The sequence below is a fragment of the Dipodomys ordii genome, unplaced genomic scaffold (genome assembly GCF_000151885.1).
Source record: "Dipodomys ordii isolate 6190 unplaced genomic scaffold, Dord_2.0 Scaffold55, whole genome shotgun sequence".
NCBI classification, from domain to species: Eukaryota; Metazoa; Chordata; class Mammalia; order Rodentia; family Heteromyidae; genus Dipodomys; species Dipodomys ordii.
Window position 1 is genome coordinate 2,754,784 of NW_012267271.1, and position 24,096 is coordinate 2,778,879.

The following is a 24,096-nucleotide window of genomic DNA, read 5'->3' on the forward strand; positions in this document are numbered from 1 at the left end:
CTTCTCCACAGTCAAAATGATCTTTTAAAAACATGACAATTTAAAACCTTTAATGGCTTCCTATTGCACTTGGACTAAAACCCAAAAATTCTTATGAGGCCCACTAAACATCTATCATCTAGCCCTTCCTGTCCTTCCAGACTAATCTCATACTCTCCCCACCCTTTTCCATACTCTAGCCTCCTCAATTCTCTTTTCCAGGACCATTTCCTCGCTCTGTGCATTTTACTCTTTATCTCAGCACTCTTTGTCTAACCCCTACACATTTCTAGTCTTAGATGAAATCTTACTCCTCAAGGAAATCTTTTTTTTTTAATTTAATTTAATTTTATTTGTGAACAAACTGTACAGAGGAGTTACAATTACATGGGCAGGATAATGCGTACATTTCTTACCAAGCATTGCAGCCTCCTCCTTTGTTTACCCTTCATATCCCTTCCCAGCTCCCCCCCTCCCCCCCAATCCCAATCCTTCTCCTTCCCCCCCTTCCCCCCCCCCCCTGCACCGACGTTGTAAAGCTCGTTTTGGACATGACAACTTGTACTTCTCATTGTTGCAACAGGTCCACCTGTATCCTTAAACAACTGGTTTTTCCCCAGCTCCTCCACAAGTTATACTGACATCAAATATAGTGAAAGCAGGGGTTATACCGTGGGGGAGGGACATACAAAGCAACAAAGAGATAATCTTATAAATGCGTTAGAAACACATGCATGAAAGAAAAAAACATTAAAATTCACATCTAACAGTTCATTTTCCTGACATCACATTATCTGACCTTTTCTGCTTGACTCATACATATACTAGATATTACAAATAAGGGAAACCATGGGACCTATGTTTCTTTGGGCCTGGCTTACTTCACTTAATATAATTTTTTCCAAGTTTTTCCATTTCCTAACAAATGGGGCAATGTCATTCTTTCTGATGGAGGCATAGAATTCCATTGTGTATATATACCACATTTTCTTGATCCATTCATCTACTGAGGGGCATCTGGGTTGGTTCCATATCTTAGCTATGGTAAATAATGCTGCAATAAACATAGTTGTGCTGGTACTCAAGGAAATCTTTCTTCACTCTATAACCTATGTTTACCTTTCTCAGTGTTACAGCTTTTCCTTCATGATACTTGATAATGGTTATGAATTGTAACTATTTTTGTGGTCCATATCTAATGTCTTTCTCATTATCTTACTACTCTCTCCCCTAGATGTCCAGTTGTCTATATAGCCTCTCTGTGTGTTTTGTATCTTTCAGTCTCTGTGGATCTTCATTGAATACCTAGAACATATTAGATCCAGAATATTTGCTGAATAAACTAAAGAATGAAATAGGCTATTCCTCATATTCTAGTACTTTTCTTAGTGATGCGCTATCATAAAATATGTTGGTTACTGCTTTGTAGAATGCCTAGAGCATAACAGAGAATATTAGAGTGATAAATTATAACCTAAGGATGTTTAAAAATAGAAGTCTACTTTCTATGTAATTCTAATTTGGTTAATGTTGATTATAACTGTGATTTTTTTTTCCACTGTCATAGACGGAAAAGGCGTAACTTCAGTAAACAGGCCACAGAAATCTTGAATGAATATTTTTATTCACACCTCAGCAACCCCTACCCCAGTGAAGAAGCCAAAGAGGAGCTGGCCAAGAAATGCAGCATCACAGTGTCACAGGTGAGAACGGACCTGCTCCTTATTCAGAGTCTCTTCATCCAATGTTGTGTCCACTTAGTCTGTTACCAAAGAAGATAGAAAGTCCAGGTATTTCTACCTTGCTATGCAAAACTTTAAAATTCATATAATTAAAAACATTAATTGGCTAGGTATCAAGATTCTGTCCCCTTCCTTTTCCCTAGTATAAATCTTCTATAATCATGGCACAAATGTGCCATGGGGAGAGACAGTTTACACTTAAGTAACTCTCCAATAATGCCATGTAGTCCTGGATTCCCTGACTTAGATGACTGACCTACGCTTCTACTTGTAAGAAACTAATTTATTTGTTGCCGAAAGGAAATTTAATATAACTCTTGGGTGAAAGCTTGGAAGAATTTACTGAGCCCATTCTTGGTAAGTATATTCGGGTGTTTGAGTCCCAAGGATTTCTTTGCTTCCTTCCTTATTACTAATCAAACAAAAAAATTAATTCATACCAGCCAGAGTTGTTTATATTCTATTTTTAAAATTTTTTTTGTTATCGTTGGGGCTTAAACTCAGGGCTGGGTGCTGTCCTTGAGCTTTTTTGCTCAAGTATAGTGATCTGCCACTTTGAGCCCAGTACCACTTCAATTTTCAGGTGGTGAATTAGAGATAAGAGTATCACAGACTTTTCTGTCCACAATTCTCAGATCTCAGCCTCCTGAGTAACTAGGATTACAGACATATGCCACAGGCACCTGGCTGAGTTGTTTATTTTTGAATTCCAGTTGTAATCATTGATGGCCCTGAAGTCTGTTTACATCTTCTTCCAACAACGATATGTTTAGTTTTATTTGAATTAACTGGTAATTGTGTTGAGGATTAGATATACTTTTTAAAATATACAAATAACTGTACCTCCTTAAAATATAAGTATAGTAAGGTCTGTCCATTGGTGAAAAATTGCAACATGTACAGACTTTTTGTCATTACTTGTTGACCAATATAATGTAACAATTATTTATATAACATTTACATTGTATTAGATATTATAAGTAATCTGCAGATTGTTTAAATATACAGGAGGATTGCTGAAATACTGATGCATGAATATATATCATACTGACTTTACTTCTAAAATACAATTTTATCCAAATACACATATTTTTGTTTGTAGGTTAACAGCATTTCTTTTTTTTGTTGTTGGTCATGGGGCTTAACCACCAGAAAACTAGAAGTGGTGCTGTGGCTCAAAGTGGTAGAGCACTAGCCTTGGGCAAAAAGAGCTCAGGGATAGTGTTCAGGCCCTGAGTTCAAGCCCCATGACTGACCAAAAAGAAAAGAAAAAGTCAGGGATGAATATAATACTTTTGGCCTGAGTTAACCCATACTGTGGCTGGGAAGGTGGCTCAGTGGTAGAATGCTTGCCTTGCATGCATGAGGCCCTGGGTTTGATTCTCAGCACCACCTTAGCAGAAAAAGCTGGAAGTGCCACTGTGGCTCTAGTGGTAGAACATTAGCCTTGAGGTGAAGAGCTGAGGGACAGTGCCCAGGCCCAGAGTTCAGGCCCCATGACTGACCAAAAACAAAAAAAAAAATCACGTACTGTAATACTTCAGGTTTTCATTAAGTATAGTTATAAATAGGCATGGATAAGTGAATATTTTATAATGTATTAGTCTTACATTAATTTGTAACAATATAATTATAAATACATATCCTTAATATAGAATTGTATCTGCTTTCTTAAGGCTCAGTTTGGTTGATTCCCCTTTTACATAACAACCGGAAAACTTTAAAAAGAAGAAATTATTTTAAGTGTTATGTTCAGTAAAAACCTACTTAAATTGTCACATATTCTTAATTATTGGAGCAGGTATGAACATGTTTTTACTTTTTAGAACAGACCTAACTTGCATTGATTATTCAAGTTACTAAGCCAAGAAGAAAACTCCATTGTTCTCCTGATTCCAATTTTGAATTTGAATGACTAACCCTACCTGCTCTGCTAGGTGTTTTTAGAATGAAAAATGTTAATTCTTTATTGCTATGGTAATTGAAATGTAAGATAAAGATAGGGTGGAGGGTTTTTTTTTTTCTCCTTAAACTGGAGAGAACCTGAAATGATAGAGGTTAAAATGGATAACATTTTATGCCTTCAGCTGAGCACGTGACTCTCTCTACTCTGTAGGCTGAAATCTGGATGGAGACTAAACACCAGCATGGGCAGAAAATTCAGTCAGACTTGATCTCCAAAAATAACCAGCAAAAAGCTGGGCTGAAGGTGTAGCTTAAGTGGTAAAGCACCTGCCAAGTAGGCAATGGAGCAAGCCCTGAACTCAAACCTCAGTAAGACTAAAGAAAAAAAAATTATACTTTCATTCAGCTACAGTTTTAGAGCCTTTAAAGGACTGTACAAAATCAGCTTTTATTTTTTAAAAAAAATAGTCCAGTATGCATCTAATTCTTACAAATGAGAAAACTAAAGTTTAGAGAAGTAACTTGACAAGGTGTTGTTTCAAGCCTAAGAATAGTAATTCTGGAGCACTTACCCAGAAATCATTGATAAAAAGAAAGAAAATAAACTTAATTTTGTTCCTGTAAAATTTCAGTATGGCTTATCCATTCTAAAGGTCCTAGTTTATGCAACACAGGCTTGGGCTTACATCATTTTCCCCTTAAGCTACTGTTGAGACTCTAGGCTAGTTTGTAGTCTGAGGTCTCCTTACTCATTAAACGACTTATTTCAAAGCAGTGAATATTCAGTAAGCTAATTAAAATTTGTAAGTAAGATTTCCTTATTAAAAAATCTATTAAAATAAGAAAACTGTTAAAATAATAATTAGAGTAAGGGAAAAAAAAGATGGCAATCAAATTACAGTTTGTTTCAGCTGTCCATAAAGGCCTTTTCAGTTACTTTGACAGCAGTGAGAGGCAAAAGTGAATTTCTGCTGTAAGTGCAGTTAGTAAACAAGTTGAAAGAAAATGGCAGCTATTTTGTTAAACTGGTTCTTTCATACCATCTTAGAAGATGGCTTAAGGGGCTGGGAAGGTGGCTCAGTGGTAGAGCGCTTGCCTTGCATGCCTGAGGCCCTGGGTTCGATTCCTCAGCACCACATAAAAGAAAAAAGCCGGAAGTGGCACTGTGGCTCAAGTGGTAGAGCGCTCGCCTTGAGCTGAAGAGCTGAGGGACAGCGCCCAGGCCCAGAGTTCAGGCCCCATGACCGGACCCAAAAAAAAAAAAAAAAAGAAGATGGCTTAAGACCCTCTGTTCTGAAAGCTCCCATTTTGTGCCTTAGTGGAAGTTAGATGTTATTAAACTGTAGGATTAAGGTGCAGTTATAAAAATGAGATTCTGTAATATGTAGTATAGATCCTGGCACCACCTACAAGATCTAATGAAAGCAGTAGCATCCTCTGATTAGTGGTGGTGGTGGTGGTGGTGTGATGTTAGAGTGGTGGTCATTTTCTATGTGCTGTCTGACTGTGATTAACATGGTCTTTTGCTCCTGTAATGTCAGGTACTTTATTTAGAGTGGACTTTTTATTTCTTTGATGTGGTACCTGATCTAAGGATAGAGGGATGATTTCCACATTTGATTGTGTTTTTTGAGTTTTTCTGTTCCCAGAGGGAATCTTCAGTGCAGCCTCAGCTTTTGCCTCCTTTTGCCTAGTCCGCCCATCCAAGAATATTTCCATCAGTCTCTCCACAAGTCTGACTCTCATCACTGCATGTCACCTTTCCATTGCCTTGCCTCTGAGAGGCTTGTCAGGCCAGTAGGCTAATCTATAAGTCAGAGTCCCAGCAGAAAACAGATGGCACACTCAAATTAGAATAACTTGAGAAGAGTTTAATAAAGTGAGTATTTTCAAAACTGTAGGTCAAGTATAGTGATACCATAAGGATAATGTTGGCATGGGATTCTATTACTACCCCTTGGCCCCAAGAGATATAGGAAGGATTATCTCCACGACTGAGATCATATGTGGAAAATCCAATAATGAGGCTAAGGAAAGACCATTACAGTAAGGGAGTCAGGGGAGAAAATACTCAGACCTCATTTTACTTCCTTTTCTCTTGCTTCCATCAAGCAAGCCTGAGGCACTCAGCCTCCTGGGCCCACTGCAGGGTAGAAAGCAGAGAGAGAGCAGTGAGCAGAAGAGAGTGTAGCCCAAAGGCAAATACTCCAGATCAGGTTCTTCCCTCAAGCCTCTTCGTTTCCCACTGAGTTGATTCTGAACTGTTCCCATTGGAGTCTTCTTCAGAGATGTTCTTAAACTTTTTTTTTTAAATTGTTATTATAAAGGTGATGTACAGAGGGCTTATAGTTACATAAATCAGGTCAAGAGTACATTTTTTTTTTTGGACAATGTTACCTCTCCCTGGCTTTCTCCCAGTTTTCCCTTTCTATCCCTACCCACAAGTTGTATAGTTCATTTTCAACAGTGTCCAGTGAGTACTTTGCTGCATTTGTTTACCCTTTGTCTCTCTATTTCTATTCCTCCCCTTATACTCCCAAAGACATAAAAGTGAACAAAGAGGACAAAAAGAAAAGAAAACAAAAACAGCAAAAAAAGAAAAACTTGTTTGCATTTCCTGGAGTTCATTTCTATATTATTTTGTATGATCACATGCACATAGGCATTGTACCTTTCTGTTCCTCTCCTAAAAGTATCCTCTTTTATCCTGTTCTATTGACCATTATTCTGTCCTGACTCTTCTGTTTGCTCTGTGGAGAGTAAATTATTTTTCTAAAATGAATAATGGTTTGTTTTTATGTTTGGTTTTGGTTTTGGTTTTTTTTTTTTGTCACTCGTGGGGCTTAAACTCTGGACCTGGGCACTGTCCAGCTCTTCAGCTCAAAGCTAGTACTCTACCACTTGAGCCACAGTGCCACTTCCAGGTTTTCTGGTGGTTTATTGGAGATAAGAGTTTCCAAGTCTTTCCTGCCCCTGCTGGCTTTGAACTGCAATTCCCAGATCTCAGCCTCCTGAGTAGCTAGGATTATAGGTGTGGGCCACTGGTGCCTGTGAATATGGGTTTTGAGAATAGAAACAATAGCAAAATAGTAAATTAGTTTGTTCCAGCCAAAGATGTTCATCAGGATTTGAGACTATTTCAACATTTTAACAGATACTGAGTGCTTACTGCATAATGAGCACTGTAAAGGAAGAGTGAACAAGATTGTGTTCAACTTGAAAAATGTCAGATTTCTTGGGGGAGATATAGCCATGTTATTACAGAAAACATAGGTAGTTAAGAGAATGTCCAGATGCACAGGGGTGCCATATACAGCGTATAGTTCAAAGAGGGGCTCACTTCCTGTCCATAGGATCTCTATGGTTCTCTTGGGTAATGGCATATATCGAGCCTGAAAAAGGATGAATAAAACTTCCACAGGAAGAAGCTGGGGAGGAAGGGATCAAAGGATGCAAGCAGGCCTAAGCCTGCTCTCTATTCTAAGAGTTAAAGTATGACCTAAGAGTTAAAATAGCAGATTCTGAAGTCTCAGACCATAACAGACACAAATGTCATTACTCATTTTATTATCTCTGTGGTCTTGGGTGAGTAATTTCACCTCACTTTGCCTTTTTTTTTTTTTTATTGTGAAAATACCGTACAGAGGGGTTACAATTACATGGGCAGATAATGAGTACATTTCTTTTTTTTTTTTTGAAGGGATTTTAGATATTTTTTTTCTTTTTTTTAATTTAATTTTATTTTATTTGTGAACATACTGTACAGAGGGGTTACAATTACATGGGCAGGATAATGCGATGAGTACATTTCTTATCAAGCATTGTCGCTTCCTCCTTTGTTTCCCCTTCCCGTCCCTTCCCATACCCCCCTCCTTTTTTTTTTTTTATATGGATAAAAAATAGGCATGCTCTTCAGGAGGGAGTGACACTGTTCAAAAAGAAATGTACTCATTACCTGACTTATGTAGCTGTAAACCTTCTGTATATCACCTTACCAATACAATTTTTAAAAAATAAATATTAAGAAAATAGCATGTTCTTCATAGGATCATGGACTTTGCCATGAGGTAAGACATATATAGTATCTAGGAGAGTGTTTATCACTGAGAAACATTGGTAATAAGTAATTATCCTATTTTCTTGATTGGGGTTCTCTATCTTTCCCCTCCGACATTTAAACATCTTACTAATTTCTATTTCTTCAAAGTTCACTTTTAATGTCACTTCTTCAAGTATTCAATGAAGTATTCCAAAGTATTCCATGAAGCCTAGTTCATATCCATTATGTAGTCTCATAGTTTCTTTTCCTTAATAGCACTGACCCCAATTGTAATTCTAACAAATGAACTGTTGAATGCTGAACTGCTGTTTATTTGGTATTATGTTGGGTTTTCTTTTTAAGGAGAGTAACTGATACTGAGATTTAAACTCAGGGTCTTGGGCTTGCTAAGCGGTGGCTGTACCACTTGAGCCACACTCCCTAGTCCTTTCACCTTTAGTTTGTTTGTTTTTTTCTAGTAGGGCTTGGGCTAGTCTAGACTTTAATCCTTTTATTTATGCTTCCCAAGTAGCTAGGATGACAGGCCTGCACCATTATGCCTGGATTCTATTGTCTGAGATAGTGGCTCATGAACTTTTTGACTAGGATAGCCTTGAATCATTATCCTCCTGACCTCTGCCTCCTGAGTAGCTAAGATTGCATGCATGAACTACCATGGTTGTTTCTCAACAGTATGTTCTTTTTGTTTTCAGTAATTTCTTATTAGTGAACACTAATAATTCAAGGGGATTTCATTGTGCTAATTTCATAAATACATACAGTGTACTTTGAACAAGCTCATCAGCTCTATTATGCTTTGTTTAACCCCTTCCCCTTTCTCAGTGTTTGATGGGTTTCATTATGTTCTCATACACACACACACACACACACGCGCGCGCGCATGTGTGTGTGTGTGTGTGTGTGTGTGTGTGTGTGTGTACTTTGATCCTCCTCATGATCACCTGTGCCTATTTCTTTTTCCCTTTCTTTCCTCTTCCCTAGTCCTTATTACTCATATCCCATTGTCATCATCATCATTATCATCATCATCATCATCATCATCATCATCATCATCTTTTAGGTCTATACTCAACATATGAATAAAAACATTCAACATTTGATTTTATCAGCTTGGTTTATTTCACTCAACATAATGACCACCAGTTACATCCATTTTCCTATAAATGAGATGATTTCATTTTTCTTTATGGCTGAATAAATTACTTGATATATGTATATGTATTATTACATTTCCTTCATTTATCAGTTTAGCTAATGAAAATAATGGTGTGATAAACATAGGTGTCAGATGTCTCTCATATATTGACTTATACTCCTTCAAATGTATGCCCTTGAGTAGCATGATGGAATATTTTTTTAGAATTTTATTTTACTCACTCTTTGCTTCTGCAACCCTGCTCGGTGTTACATGAGGTCTGCCTGCAGCCCTGAGAAAAGCCAGCTCTGGTGGACTGAAGTCTCTGCCTTCTTTCTCTCCTTGCGTCCACTTGATCTTTCCTAACACTCATGACTCAGTTTCCTAACACATCAGTCTTATAACAATGAGTTCTAGAACTGGTTTAAGTATCTGTAAGGACCTTTGTACCCACTGCAGGAGTTGATGTGGAGAGAGCAGGTGGGCTTTATACCTTTCTGTAGTTAACACGCCCATCTTCCAGATGAAGAAATTGCAGGGCTCTGTGTCCTGAAAGAAATGAATTCACAGCGCAATTAAGTTCCTCTGTATTTGTCAGAGATCATTCTGAAAATGAAATGAATAACTGTGAACTTGCAAACTATCTGGGAAGCAGGAAATGAAAATCAGTTTGGGCTCACTGGGAATTTTCTGTACAGATGTTTATATTAATAGAATACAATAAAATTTCCTTGGTGACTTAAAAAAAAAGAATTTTATTTTATTGTAAAGATGCTGTACAGAGAGGTTACAATTACATGAGTAAGGTAATGAGTACATTTCTTGTTGAACATTATTACCCCCTCCTTTGCATGGTAGAATCTTAAGGTAGGTCTGTCTTTTAGTTTTGTGAAGAGCCTCTGTACTGATTTATTTCCTTCCTTCCTTCCTTCCTTCCTTCCTTCCTTCCTTCCTTCCTTCCTTCCTTCCTTCCTTCCTTCCTTTCCTTCTTTGTTTCCTCCTTCCTTCCTTCCTTTCTTTCTTTCTTCCTTTCTTTTGTTATGGGGCTTGAACTCTGGGCCTAGGCACTGTCCCTGAGCTCTTCAGCTCAAGGCGAGTGCTCTACTACTTGGGCCACAGCACCCTTCCAGTTTTCTGGTGGTTAATTGGAGGTAAAAGTCTCACAGGCTTTCCTGCACAGGCTGGCTTTGAACCACAATCCTCAGATCTCAGCTTCCTGAGTAGCTAGGATTACAGGCATGAGCCACCAGCACCTGGCTTTTATGGCTCTTATTTTTTTTAGTGTGTCAAGAGTTTATTGGTAGTAGACCATAACAGAAACTAGATCTGCTTTAAAATAGCTCAATTATTCTCCCTTTCCCTCCTCTTCTCCATCCCTCTACTCTTCCTTTCCCTCCCTCCCTCCCTCCCTCCTCCATCTCATCTCCCTTACCCTTTCTTCTTTCTCTTCCTTTCCCTCTAGCTGTTCCATTTCTTCATCTTCTTTTTTCCCCTCTGAACTTAAGGCCTTGTAAATGTTACCACTACAACTCTAGCCCCAGAATACCTCAGTTTTCTAAATTGAATTGCTGTTATTTGTGGGTTCCTAGACAAAAAAAAAATGTATGATTACTCTTATGGAAAAAGATAGCATCATCCTAGATTTCTAGTTATTTTTATGAACAAAGCAAATGTAGTATTGGGCACCTAATCAGGAAAAAAAAGAGAGACATTCAAGAAGACCTGATAGCACATACAGAAACAACAGTCATTAGAAATAAACCCTCAAAATTTTTTTCAGAAGTGTAAGAATCTGCTAGGCACCAGTTGCTCATACCTAGGTTGAGATCTAAAGATCACAGTTTGAAGCCAGCTGAGGTAGGAAAGTCTATGAGACTCTTATCTCTGATTAACTACCACAAAAATTAGAAATGGAGCTGTATCTCAAGTGGTAGAGTACTAGCCGTGAGCAAAAAGGCATTGGGACAGCACCCAGGCCCTGAGTTCAAGCCCCAGAAGCAGGTTAAAAAATAATAATAAAAAATCTGATATAGGCTCTAAGTAACTATACTTAACATATCCAGTGTGGGGAAAGGTCAACAAGGAGGGTTTTATCAAAAAGTTAGGACTCATTTTGAAAAAAAGATCAAATGAGAAGTTTGGATTCAATACAATAATCAAAATAAAAAACCCAGAGCTGGGGGCTGGGAAGGCAGCTCAGTGATAGAGTGCTTGCCTTGCATGCATGAGGCCCTAGGTTTGATTCCTTAGTACCACATAAGCAGAAAAAGCTGGAAGTGGCTCTGTAACTCTAAGGGGTAGAGCGCTAACCTTGAGCTGAAGAACTGAGGGACAGTGCCCAGGCCCAGAGTTCCGGCCCCAGGACTGACAAAAAAAAAAAAAAATCCTGGAGCTGTGTTTCAGAAGCTCACACCCATAATCCTAACTACTCAGGAGACTTAAGATCTGAGGATGATTATTCAAAGCCAGCTTGTGCAGGAAAGTCCATGAGACTCTATCTCCAATTAACTACTAAAAAGTCAGAAGTAGAGCTGTGGCTCAAGTGGTAGAGTACCAGCCTTGAGCAAAAAAGCTAAGTGCCTGTGTTCAAGCCTCAGTACCAGCATAAAAATCAAAACATTAAAACCCAGTGAATGATCTTAAAAGCTGATTAAATATAGATGAAGAGAAAATTAATGAACTGGAAGGTAAGTTCATAAGAAAAGAAAATAATTATAATGAAATTAGAGAATCAATAGAATATTTAAAAATGCAAGAGTAGAGGTAAATAATATTAATGATGTCTTATTTTGTTTACAACATGTATAGATTTAAAATATACAGTGATAGCTGGGCACTGGTGGCTCATGCCTGTAATCCTAGCTATTCCAGAGACTAAGATCTGAAGATCAAAGTTCAAATCCATCTCTGGCAGGAAAGTCTCTGAGACTCTTATCTCCAAGTGACTCAAGTGTTAGAATGCTAGTCTTGAGCTGAAGAGCTCAGGGGCAGTGCCCAGGCCCAGAGTTCAAGCTGCACGACTGATAAAAATAAAAATAAAATAAATAAAATATATAGTGGTAATGCCTTATAAGTTATGAAGGGAAGGAAAGAAGGGAATAATGCTAATTAATATTAAACTTTAGTAGGCAGCCATATGTAATCTTTAGAGATGTCACTAGTCACTTAAAGAATATAGAAGACTATATAACCTCCAAACTAATAACGAAACACTCTTAAGTTATAGAAAATAGTATCTAGGATATAAAATTGCAAACTAAGACATGTAAAACACAGAGATATGAATTTGGAAAATATAGCATGTAAACAATGACCAAAGAGTAACATTATAAAACATTGTAAAAATAAGTACAATATCAAAATGTACTTTAAGACAGAAAGTTATATGTATATATTTAATAAGTTAATAAGAGTGATGCAATTTAATGATGATAAAGCAATCCCACCTTTGTAATAACACAAGCTAATAACGACCTCAAAAAACAAAACAAAAACCAGTTCCAAAGAAAAACTGACATCCAGAATCACTACAAGAAAATTTCATACTTCCCTACTACTGAACAAGTAGACATACACATAATTTAGAAGGGACATAAGCTAGTGCTTCTCAAACTTTAGCATAGAATGACTGGAGATGTATTAGAATACAGCTTTCTGGGCTCCATTCCTAGAGGCTGTGATTCAAAGGGTCTGCAATGGGCCTGACAGTTTATAGTTTCCACATTAATATTGATGCTGAAGATTCTGAAACCACACTTTAAGTAGCACAGATAAAGAAGATTTGAACACCACAATTAGGAAACTTGACCTAATGGATATAAAACACTGCATCCAACAAATGCAGATTACACTTTCTTTTTAAGTAGTTGTAGGACATTTTGAAAGATAAGTATATTCTGGTTCAATATAGCACCTCTTAAATTTTAAGTAATTTGAAATGTAGAATATGTTTTCATACTAAAGTAGAATGAAACTAGAACTCAGTATATTTAATAAACCTGAGTTAATGAGGAAACTACAATGAATACTGGAGAATATTTTAATGGAAGTATAATTAAATTATATCAAAAACTCATGGAATACAGCTAACATCATGCTTAGAAAAATGTGTATAGCTTTTTATAGCCATTAAGAAGAATGAAATTATGTTACTTGCTTGAAAATGGATGGAACTGAAGAGCATTGTGTTATCAAATAGCCAGTTGTGTGAAAACAAATATCTCATATTTTCTCTCATTTGTGAAAGTTTAGGGGGTGGCAAATGAGGTCATGAAATTGAGGAGAGACAATTAGAAAGGAGGAAGGGTGGGAATAATTGTGGAGGTGGGAAGGAAGGGATGGTAGGGGGAAAACAAAGGAGGAGGCAACAATGCTCAATAGAAATTGTACTCATTACCTTACTCATGTAACTGTAACCCCTCTGTACAGTATTTTTACAATTTAAAAAAAGTACCAAAAAAAGAAAGAAGGAAGGGAAGAGGAAAAGGGGGAAAGAGGTGAAAGAAAAATAGCAGGATGAATATTATCAAAGTATATTGTATGTATCTATGGAAATGTCGTAATAAAGCTTTTTTGTTGTTGATGATGATGATGAGTTTGAACTCAGGACCTGAGAGCTGTCCCTGAGCTTTTTTGCCCAAGACTAGAACTTTACCACTTTGAGCCATAGCGCCACTTCCAGTTTTCTGGTGATTCTTTGAAAATAAGTCTCACAGATTTCCCTGCTCAGGCTGGCTTCAAACCACGATCCTCAGATCTCAGCCTCCTGAGTAGCTTGTATTACAAATGTAAGCCACCAGCATCTGGTATGAAACATATTAATATATAATTAATATACAGAAATACAGAATTTTAGATGAAATACATAGTGTGTAAAATGTGTATGATATGGGCATACATATGTGTGTGTATATATATATAATACGTATTTACATACACAGAAGGCTGGAAATCACAGTGATAAGGTTCCATTTCTAGATATTAAGGGACCATAAATTAAATTTTTTAAATGCAAGAAAGGACAGTGAAAAGAAGTGTAGAACACTAACAAAATTGAAAAAACAAACAGTAGAATGCAGCAAAACCAAAAGCTCATTTTCTTGTCTTCATTACATCTTAGAATGTTAATTCTATCCTTAAAGGCAACCAACAAGGTCTTACACTTAGTTTTTCTAAAATATTTCTTTGTATACTTGATTTTTTTCAAATGTTTATAGTGGGCCATACCATATTATATGGACTACTCTTTAAACAATATTTAGCTTATCCTGGAATAAATCCAAAGGAGAGAGTGAAATAGATCAGCATGTGTTCTGGAATCAACACCATGGCTCAAGTACTTATTCCGTCATTTACTGGGTACATGTCTTTGAGCAATCATCTCAATTCTTGATTCCTCAGTTTTCCCATCAACAAAATAGGGAAAATAAGAAAACTTGCCACAGAGATTATTAGGAGTACTTAATAAGCTGTATGAAGACTGCTTAGAATAGAGCTTGTAACTTAAGAAGCCCTTGGTAAACATCTCATGTGTTGCTACCACATAAAAGTGGCAGAATGAGAGTAAGACTAGATTTGAGAGGTTGAAGGTAATAGAAAGAGAGACTCCTTTGGGGAAGCATAGCACTTGCTCATTAAATGTGTGTCAAATGAATGATCTGGTCAGAGGTGAGTCAGAAAGTAGAATCCTTGGCAAACCCAACCAGATTGGTGATTTAGCTCAGAGTCCCCAGAAATAAAAGGAGGTGACAAGACTAATTGGTTTCCTACTGGGGCCTTGGCAGGTGACTGAGTAGAGGACAAAGGAGAGAGATTCCAGAGTAATAGTTTTTCATTTTCTTCCTTCTGTTGTATACAAAGTTATGGAGTTAAACCATTACCTTGCAGGTGCACCAAAATTCAGTTTTGTTATTTGTGATGCATATAGGCAGTGGAACTTCTTTTTTTCTTTCTTGTGTCACTCCGGAGGAGCATGCATTCTGTGTAGGAAGGTGCAGAAAAATCACTCAGATCCTGCTCCACCACCAGAGAGCAGTAGTGTGATCTTGGCAAATTATTGAATTTGAATTTGCATTTTTTTAATTTATAAAATAATACTGACTGTTTAGGGAGGTTAGTGGTTGTTGAGAATATATTTGTAGAATGCCTGACTCAGTGTAGCAAATCACAAGAGTTCAATAAACGTTAGTTTATTATCCATTTAACCAGCATTTCCTTGCTAGGTATAGAGAATCTTCTTGTAACAGTGTTAAAGGTTAAGGGAACTGGAGAGAGGTGGGTAGAGATTCTGACTCCAGCAAAGCACAGTGCTAGCCCCTAAGGTTTCACAGGGTCTATGAATTAAGAGCCAGGGAGGAGAGCAACACATCTTGTTCTCAGAGATCTACCCTTCGTATATTTCTTACTCTAAAATGAGTTGATTCATTTCTGTGAGAAGGACTTACATATATTTGCATATCCCTTTTGAGGGCAAGTATTTCCATTTTAAATAAAATAAATAAGAGGCTAAGTGTGCATGTATGAGACCCTGGATTTGATCTCCAGCACTCTAAGATGTAATAAAAGTCAGAGACTTAGTGGATTTTTTTAAAAAGAAAAGGAAAGTTTGCTATGTGTGTCTGGTAAAGTAGTGTTTGAATAACTGAGGATTTTTCTTCAATGAAAAATTCAACTGTAGGACTTCTTTTTATATATAAGCCCCTGAATACATTTGGCTGTTTTTATTTACAAGCATTAGACTTACACAAAACTTTTCAGAACAAAAATGTGGCCCATTCTTACTTAGAGTGTCATTGAGTTTAAATTCAGGGTGCCGAGTTTAAATCCAGGGGGAGAATTAGCTGCACAGTGGTGATATCCATGTTGTGTGGGGGGTGGAGAGGGGTGGGAATCTTTCCTGCTAGAGAAGTTTTCCTAGACTTGGGAAGGAAAACTCTTGAGTTGTATACCTAACTTAGTTTTGCTTTTACAAGCGAGAGAAATAATCTTAAAGGAAAAGGAAGTCTTTAACTGGAAAGGCCATCTGTGGTCATTTAGAAGCAGCCCTCGGTATGTGTTCTAGGGAGATGAGCAGTGTCGTCTGTTGTGTGTGTGCTGTGGCTGCAAAGCTGACGTTTTATATACTCTGGCAGATGAGCCTCTTCGTGAATGTCATGAGTAGTTATCAGTCTATCACGCATGGAGTAGAAAGGGCAAAGCCAAACTGTAAGGATGTCAGCACATTATGGCAATAAAATTTTTCACAGCCTCAAATAAAAAAAAATACTGTACTTGACAAGTGAATCGGTTTTAAATTATTTCAAATACTACCAAATGGAATTTTGATTTCTTCAGTTTTCCCATTAGATGTGGACTGTGCCCCCCAAAAGTTGGTTTATAAGCAAGTCATTGTAAATTTGGAACTTACTTTCTTTTCTAAAAAATAGTTTGGCTTCTTGGGCTTGCCCATATTTTAAACATAAAGGAGGTGAAGGATTTGGCACTGAAAAAACTTCATGTTCAAAACAGTGCATGGGAGTAGGCATCATAGTTTAGGAAAGAAGAAGTCTGGGTAGCAGGACTTGTCTAGAGTTGGGTGGGTGGGAACTTGAAGAGCTGGAATTCACACACATGCCCATTTATCTATCCTTGGGTCTTGGAGAATGTTCCACACACCTTGTGGTTGTCCATCCTGTTGCCCTTAACAGTAGTTCTATTGAGTCTTAGGGGGATGAGTAGACTAAGGATAGCATTTAGGGTAACTTTGAACAATTCTGGCTTCCATGCAGCATTTAAAATTTGTCAACATGAGTCTGGATGCTGGTGTCTCACACCTGTAACCCTACCTACTCAGGAAGCTGAGATATGAGAATTGCAGGAAAATATATGAGACTCACCAGGTAGTTACCAAAAAGGTGGAAATGGAGCTATGGCTCAAATGGTAGAGCACTAACCTTGAGCAAAGAGTGCCTAGGGCTTGAACTCAGGACCAGTATACCCACACACACACACACACACACACACACACACACACACACACACACACTGATCCACATGATGAGGATGGAAACACATTGATTAGGGAGAATCTATTTGATAGAGATATAATTGTTTACCATGTAGATATCTGTCATATTCCATTTTACACGACTTAGCATTTCAGCATTTTATAATCTGTTACATTTAATTAGGCACAGTACATAAAGTATGCATCACAAGTAAACATGGGAAAACACAACGGCAAATTTTTCTAAGATTTGTGCCTCATAAATTTTCAGTTTGCTAATTTCGATAATGATGTTTTCATGTCAGCTGTTTCCTCTCCAAACAAGAGCAGAGTCTCTCTCCCTGATGCAGGAATCAGCACTGAGGATGTGTAGGAAGTTTTACCTTTCTGCCTTCTCAAGATTAAGTCTTTGAATAATCATTTTATTTAGTGTTACTATTAACACGATATATGAATGTGATAGAGATATATGATACAATTAACTAATTAATAAATTGGCTTTTGGTGACTGCAGAGACATTGTAGATGGTTTACCTCTTAATTTTGAACATGGAATTTTTCTTAAATGCAAAGCTATTTGGAAAATTTTTAATGGCTTGGGGTTTACAGAATGTCTAAACTTTAATTATTTTCATAAGTCTCAGACTTGCTAACCACTTGAGCCACAGCTTCACTTCTGGCTTTTTTAGTAGTTTGTTGAAGATAAGAATCTCGCAGACTGGAAGTTGTGCTGTGGCTCAAGCTGTAGAGCGCTCGCCTTGAGCTGAAGAGCACAGGCATAGCATCCAAGCCCAGAGTTCAAGTCCCATGACCAACAACAACAAAAAAGAATCTCACAGACTTTCCTGCCCAGGCTGGCTTCAAACTGCAAAACTGAGATCTCAGCCTCCTGAGTAGCTAGGATTGCAGGCATGAGTCATAGCACCTAGCTACTCCCCCTGTTATATGAAAAGAAAATATATCATTTTCCCTCTTAGCAATATAGTCCATTACTGAGAGTCTCATGTGAGCCACTGGTACCCAGCTCTTTAACATGATCTTTAATCCTATTATATAGGTGCCATAAATTTTATCTTTTATTAAAAAATAAATATTCCTAAATAATTCCTCAGTAAGTTCTTAGTGATGATGTTGGCAAAGGATACATACATATTTGCTGGAGTACTGTGCAAAATAACAAGTATACATCCCTTTGGTTTATTTCTTTAATCAGAATGTTTTTGATATCCTGGAGTTATCTACTTTGTAAAAAGTCATTGGTTCACATGAAAGTGGTTGTCCAAGTGAGCTCTGAAGATGGTCTTCCCAAGGCACAAGATGTCTTCCCAAGGTCTGTCCAAGGGGTTTTCACCCTCTGCTCAGAGTCAGGCAGGCCCCTTAGGACAGTAGTCTCTCGAGGATGGTGGTACTCTGCACAGCAGCTGAAGATTCTCCTTAGGGACTTGGCTTTCCATGTATGTATACTCCTTCTTAAAACCTGTTCCTTAGGAGGTCATTGTGCAACAAGCATCATGTCACTTGTCTTTTCCCTCCTCCCCCCTCATACCTGCCTCTTGCACATTTTATGAAAGAAGGCATATTTCCACTTGATTCTCTCAAATTCACTGCCCAAAGGATGAGGCCCTCTTGATTTTTATTCTTCAAACAGCTGTGTATTCCTTTGGCCAATTTTAGACTCTGTAATCCGATAGCTTAATCCAGAATGAAATATTGAACACATGTATAGTTTTATAATTACAGGAAATAAAAAACTATTTAAAAATTCAATTTCTACATAGTTTTTAAAACATAAAAGTATTATATTAGGATAATATGAAAGAGAAATGAAATGGAAACACTTTCAAGAACCAAAAAAGAACATAAAATTCTAGACTTAAAAGAGTGAATTTATATACTTTTAAATGACTAATCTAGAATTGCTATGCTATTTGTGTTTGCTTGGTTACAAACAGTTTTATTTTGAAATGTCAACATTTATGACATACTGAATAACATTATTTACAACTCTAAGACTTATAATGAAAAATTGTAAATTCCAACCTTCAAAATGTACAAGGGAAAAACGTGTGAGGGGTAATGATTCTTCAAAATTACTTGAAGGAAGTAGAGCTATGGCTCAAAGTAGTAGAGTGCTAGCCTTGAACAATAGAGCTTAGGGACAATGCCCAGGCCCCAAGTTCAAGCCTCATGACTGACCCCCCAAAAAAATTACTTGGAGGATTCTAAGTGAGCAGCAGTCCTCTCAACACCCCCAGCATTGGATAGGCTCCTGGCCCCAGCAACCTTAGCAGAACCCATTCTTCACTGCACCTCGAGGACTCTCTGGTTCAATTCTAGCTGTTCTCTCCAACAACCATCACCTAATGAACCTAGGGGCAGAGGAAGGTGGAGATGTGCCAAGTGCCCGACCAGCAGGTTTTCCCTTGCTCTCTGGCTCTCCCTTTCTTCTGCACTATAGCCTGCTGACCTTGAGCTCTAACTCTTCCTTTCCCTCTCTCGCTGTTCCTTCATTCCCAGTAGAAGTATTGCTTACACCCTGGTCCTCCTTTCAGGGGTCACTTCCTCCAGAACACTACTTGATGCTCTCTGCTTCTTCCTTTAGAATGATTTCTCCCCACCTCTTCCACTATAGAAAGAGGAGTTAGAGGAAAAGTGAGTTATATTAGAGAAGAAAATGAATCTTCTCTGGGATCCTGGAAGGGCCCAAGAATCAACAGGCATCAACTTGTGTTTTTGGCATGTGAACTGTTGGCATGAGTTCCTGGATATTACTGCCTTTGAAATGTGGGATTTAATAAAACTACTAACAGATGAAACTGAAATTCAATTCAGGTTCCCCCTGATCTTGGAAATCTCTGATTTTCCAGATCTATTGAGGCTTCTCATCCAAACCCTCATTGCATTTAAGATTCCAGACTGTGCAGCCCACTATGAAATCATCACTGTCTGCAAGTTGTGCTACTTTTTGAGTGTTTAGCATTGTTTTCATGATCATATTTTAAAGTTTTGGAAGAAACATGTTTATTTTTTCATCTTCCACAGCACATAGTACTAGCCATACCTTACAGATGCTAAGTAAGCAGTTTCTCCACTGATTATATTAAGGGGGAAAAAAGAAAACATAAAATGCTGATGGGGAAGTCCTATGGGTGAAATTGGGATCCATCAGAGTTTGCTGTGTGATTTCTTCATAGATAAAACCTGGCTGAGAGTAAATGTGTGTGCCCAAATCACTAACACACCCAAGAATTCTATGAGGACAGTATACTATTATTACCATTATTCTTGTCCTCACTTTATACAAGAGGACACTGTAAAAGTAACCAAAACAATTTTTCCAAATTCACTCAGTTTAGTAAATGGCACACTGTGGATTTGAAACTATTCTGGGTCCACATAACTTCACCATTATGTGATACTGCCTACAGTTGCCTTGCTCACCTCAGAGGAGCAAGGGTTTTTTTGTTTTGTTTTGTCTTTGTTTTTGTCAGTTGTGGGGCTTGAACTCTGGGCTTGGATGCTGCCCCTGCACTCTTCAGCTCAAGGCGAGTGCTCAGAGGAGCAAGTTCTAAGTGAGAGGATGATAAATGGCTTCCTGAAGAAAGTTTTTGGTTTTTGGTTTTGGTTTTTTGTTTGTTTGTTTGTTTTGGTGCCAGTTCTGGGGCTTGGGCCTGGGCACTGTCCTCAAGCTTCTTTTTGCTCAAGACTAGTGCTATACCACTTGAGCCACAGGGCCACTTCTGGCTTTTTTCTGTGTATGTGGTACTGAGGAATCGAACCCAAGGCTTCATGCATGCTAGGCAAGCACTCTACCACTGAGCCACCTTCCCAGCCCTTTTTGTTTGTTTTTAAGTTTTGAAAGGGTAACTATAGTTATTTATTGTGTGGAAAACATTCTTACTTTTCCCCCCTCTTGTTCATGTTGGGATTGAACATGCTAAAATACACACATGCTCTATCACTAAGCTATATGAACACACTGAAGACAATTTTGCTTTAAAATTAAAAATGGTTAACAATCTTCAGGACCTGGGGTAGGGGAAATGCATGGGCATTATATATAGAAGAGACTAGAAGCTTTTCTAATTACTCCTAGGTCTTCCAGGAAGGCTCTAGAAATCAGCAGCCTGCAAAATGTTCTCTTTGCTCCCCTGATGACCAGAGGCTCAGTTTGGAAACTGATAATAATGAGCATCCGTAGAAGAAGGAGAATGCTTGTGTTTTTATTCTCATTTTTAACTGATCTTAAAATTATTGTCTGGCATTTCACTTTCAGCACAGTTCAGTCCTTCAGTGTGTAGCCCAAAAGAGAAGAACAGGACAGTGAATTCCTTTTCCCTTTACCTATTTCCTGCCTGTGTTTCTATTCTGGGACCAGTGTGCAGACCATTCGAATTCAGAGACGGAGCACATTCTGCTCTCCTTAGTGTCCTGGCCCCGATCACTGTGTGAAGGGGCTGCATGTGCCCTGTGGCTTTTGTTGCTTCCCACTGGGTAAGCATTGCAGTCCTTTTACAAGCAACTCTATCCCTCTGTTTTCAAAAGGTGAAAATAATCCCTGAATTTAGGTGTCCATTTATACATTAATTACACACTCTCAGTTGCAGCCATGTGGACTTAAATAGCTGGTTGCTGTAGAACCCAAATCTGTGATATCAGAATGTGACAAGCATATTTTAATTTGAGAAATAGTTTAACATTTCCAGATATTCATTTAGATGTGGTTATGCAGGTTAAACATAACGTATGATCACTGCTTCTTTCATTGCTTCCAATTAAACCTTGCTTGTTAGTTTAACCTCTAGGTAATCCCATCAAACAATTGATGTCAAGGAAACACTGCCCACAGTAGCTTCGGATGAGTGGCCATTAATTTTAATTGCCTTGATATTAAAGATTAAGAAGTATTGGGACTAGCAGAATAGAAACGATCTGATGTCAAGCAAATCCACTTGCTAAAGCTTCCCCAGGCTGCTGGTGATATTAAAATTTTACTGTGAGAATTAAATAAACCTTTATTAGTGATGACTGTTGTTTGATTGGTCCAGAGGTGTGCATAAACAGAGGATTCTTACATATCCAGAGATGAGACCTTCGATGGTACAGAGATTCCTCAATTATGAAACTGTTAATAAAGCTGTAATCTGATTTTCCAGGCTAGGTTTCATTAATGTATTATAGCTTCTCTGATTGTCAAGGTAATATTAACTACAAAGTACTGAATCCAGCAGGGAATTGTTTAGAAGAAGAGAATTCTAAGATGGGCCTTTGTTGCTAAATTCAGAGTTGGGGAATTTTCATTAATTATGCTTAAGAAATGCCAAACTCCCTCTCAACCAGAACTATCTCCCTTTGCACTATAGACACACTCCATAGTTAACTCTTTCTAAAGCCTAACAGCTTATCCAGGTAAGCTGGAGTGGTGTTGAATGTGAAAGGAGCTTTGTGCATGTCAGTCTCAGGTCCTTTTCCTGAGCCACGAGTATGCATTGTGGAAGGTGAGCTGGATTCTGAGATGATTTGCTAAAACAACACGATCAGAAGGGATATCTGTGAGCTGCTTTTCTACCTTGCTTCAGAGCTGTTCTATTTTTAGATGACATGATTCTGGTATGGGAAAGGATCCCAACTCTTACTGAGACTGGCTTCTTCCTGTGCAGAAATTCCTTTCAGTATAGTATCTATTTGTCTCCATCTTGTATCATCTTTACCTCTCCTTCTCCCCTGACCTCTATTTCTACCTCCTTCAGAATATATGACACATTCTCTCTTCTGTCTGTCTGTCTGTCTCTCTCTCTGTCTCTCTCTCTCTCTCACACACACACACACACACACACAATGTGTACGCCACACAGTGGCACATGGCACTTATGCTATCATGCCGCTTAGATATTGTGTATACCACCATGGGTCTGGGGGGTCTTAAGGAAGGGAGGGTGGGAAGGTCAACACCAACTGGTTCCACAGGCTGAGTTTGTGGGCCTCGTTTTGTGACCCTTCCCTCTAGATACAAGAAATAGGATCAATGAGTGGCCAGGAAAGGAACTAGATTTTAGTTCAGAATAAAGAACTAACTATGTCGATTCAGGAGACTATGTCCAAATGGACCCAGAGGGAGGTAATACCCATTCTCTGGAGATGGGCATGGCAGGAGTATGAAGGTAAACACGAGGCCCAGGTGTGGGGGGCACCTGAGGTACCCCTTAAACTTGGTGAGCTGGAGACTATGGCAGGAAGTTTACGTGGGAATCGAATTCTCCATAGAAGTTAGGAATCAAGATGGAAATATGAGAGGCTTCCACAAAGAAAGCATAGTTGTGAATATGGATAAAAAGAGAGAAGACCAAGATCTGAGTCTTGAAGAACACACATTCACTTTTAGTGTGTCAGGGAGAGGAAGCAGAAAAAATGTGAATGAAACCAATGTGAACAATAGGTGGGTACAAGGGGAATGGTGGTTATATTTATCAGACATTGCTGAGAGGGAGGGAGAAAAGGCCATTGGACCAGGGGGCAGCCAAGATGCCTGAGTAAAACACCTTTGTCAACCACCCAGCCCTTTGAGGCTGTTAAATTAAATGAGAAACTGGGTGTAAAGAATTCTGTGTAGTGCTTAACACATATGAGATTCATTAAGATTCTCAAGTCACATATGGAAGTCATAAGAGAGTTATAACCACTCTATTTGATATGAAAGGAGAAAAGGATCCATATAGTCCTTCAGGACAAAAAAGTTAACAAAATGATGGTAGAACAGAAATAAGAAGTGCTGATATATAACATATTTTTATTTCTTGCTAGTTCTTATTTCGGTCTCATGAACCTAAGCATGCTGCCTGTGTCCTCCCTCAGCCAGCATGCCTGCATGAGTATTGTGTGCACATGTGTGCACACTGTGATCCCAGGGTGGAACAGCATATGGGCAGCAGTGAGGCCAATGTTGTCTTCCTCAGGGAGCCCTCTTGCCAGGCCTTTCTGGCCTCTTCTAAAAGGATGAGTGCCATAGGTTGAAGAATGAGAGTTCCATTTCCAAAGCAATTAAAGACTTGGCAGAAGTGGTCAACAGGGGTGCCCATTGGTGTAAATTGGTTGGAAGGCCCTGAACTACATCCCATTCCTTGTTTTTCTTTCAGGGCCCTTGAGGTGGTGTTAAAGAATAATACCTTTTAGGGCAGAAAAAGTGGCCCTGAAACCAGAGCAACATGTTCCTTTGATACGCTAAGAAATGATTTCTTATTAGGAAAAAAGAGTTTGTGAGATCCTTTTACATAGCCTTTTACAAGTTGGTATA

General features: G+C 38.3%; 1 protein-coding gene across 2 annotated transcripts in view; it reads left to right on the forward strand.

Moving 5' to 3' along the window:
- Positions 1 to 24,096, forward strand: part of Pbx3 (pre-B-cell leukemia homeobox 3) — a 218,181-nt gene that overhangs the window by 186,350 nt on the left and 7,735 nt on the right. For both annotated transcript variants that reach the window (XM_013021536.1, XM_013021537.1), the window contains exon 4: positions 1,547 to 1,682. In XM_013021536.1, the coding sequence (XP_012876990.1) occupies positions 1,547 to 1,682 (136 nt within the window). The remainder of the gene's footprint in view (positions 1 to 1,546; positions 1,683 to 24,096) is intronic.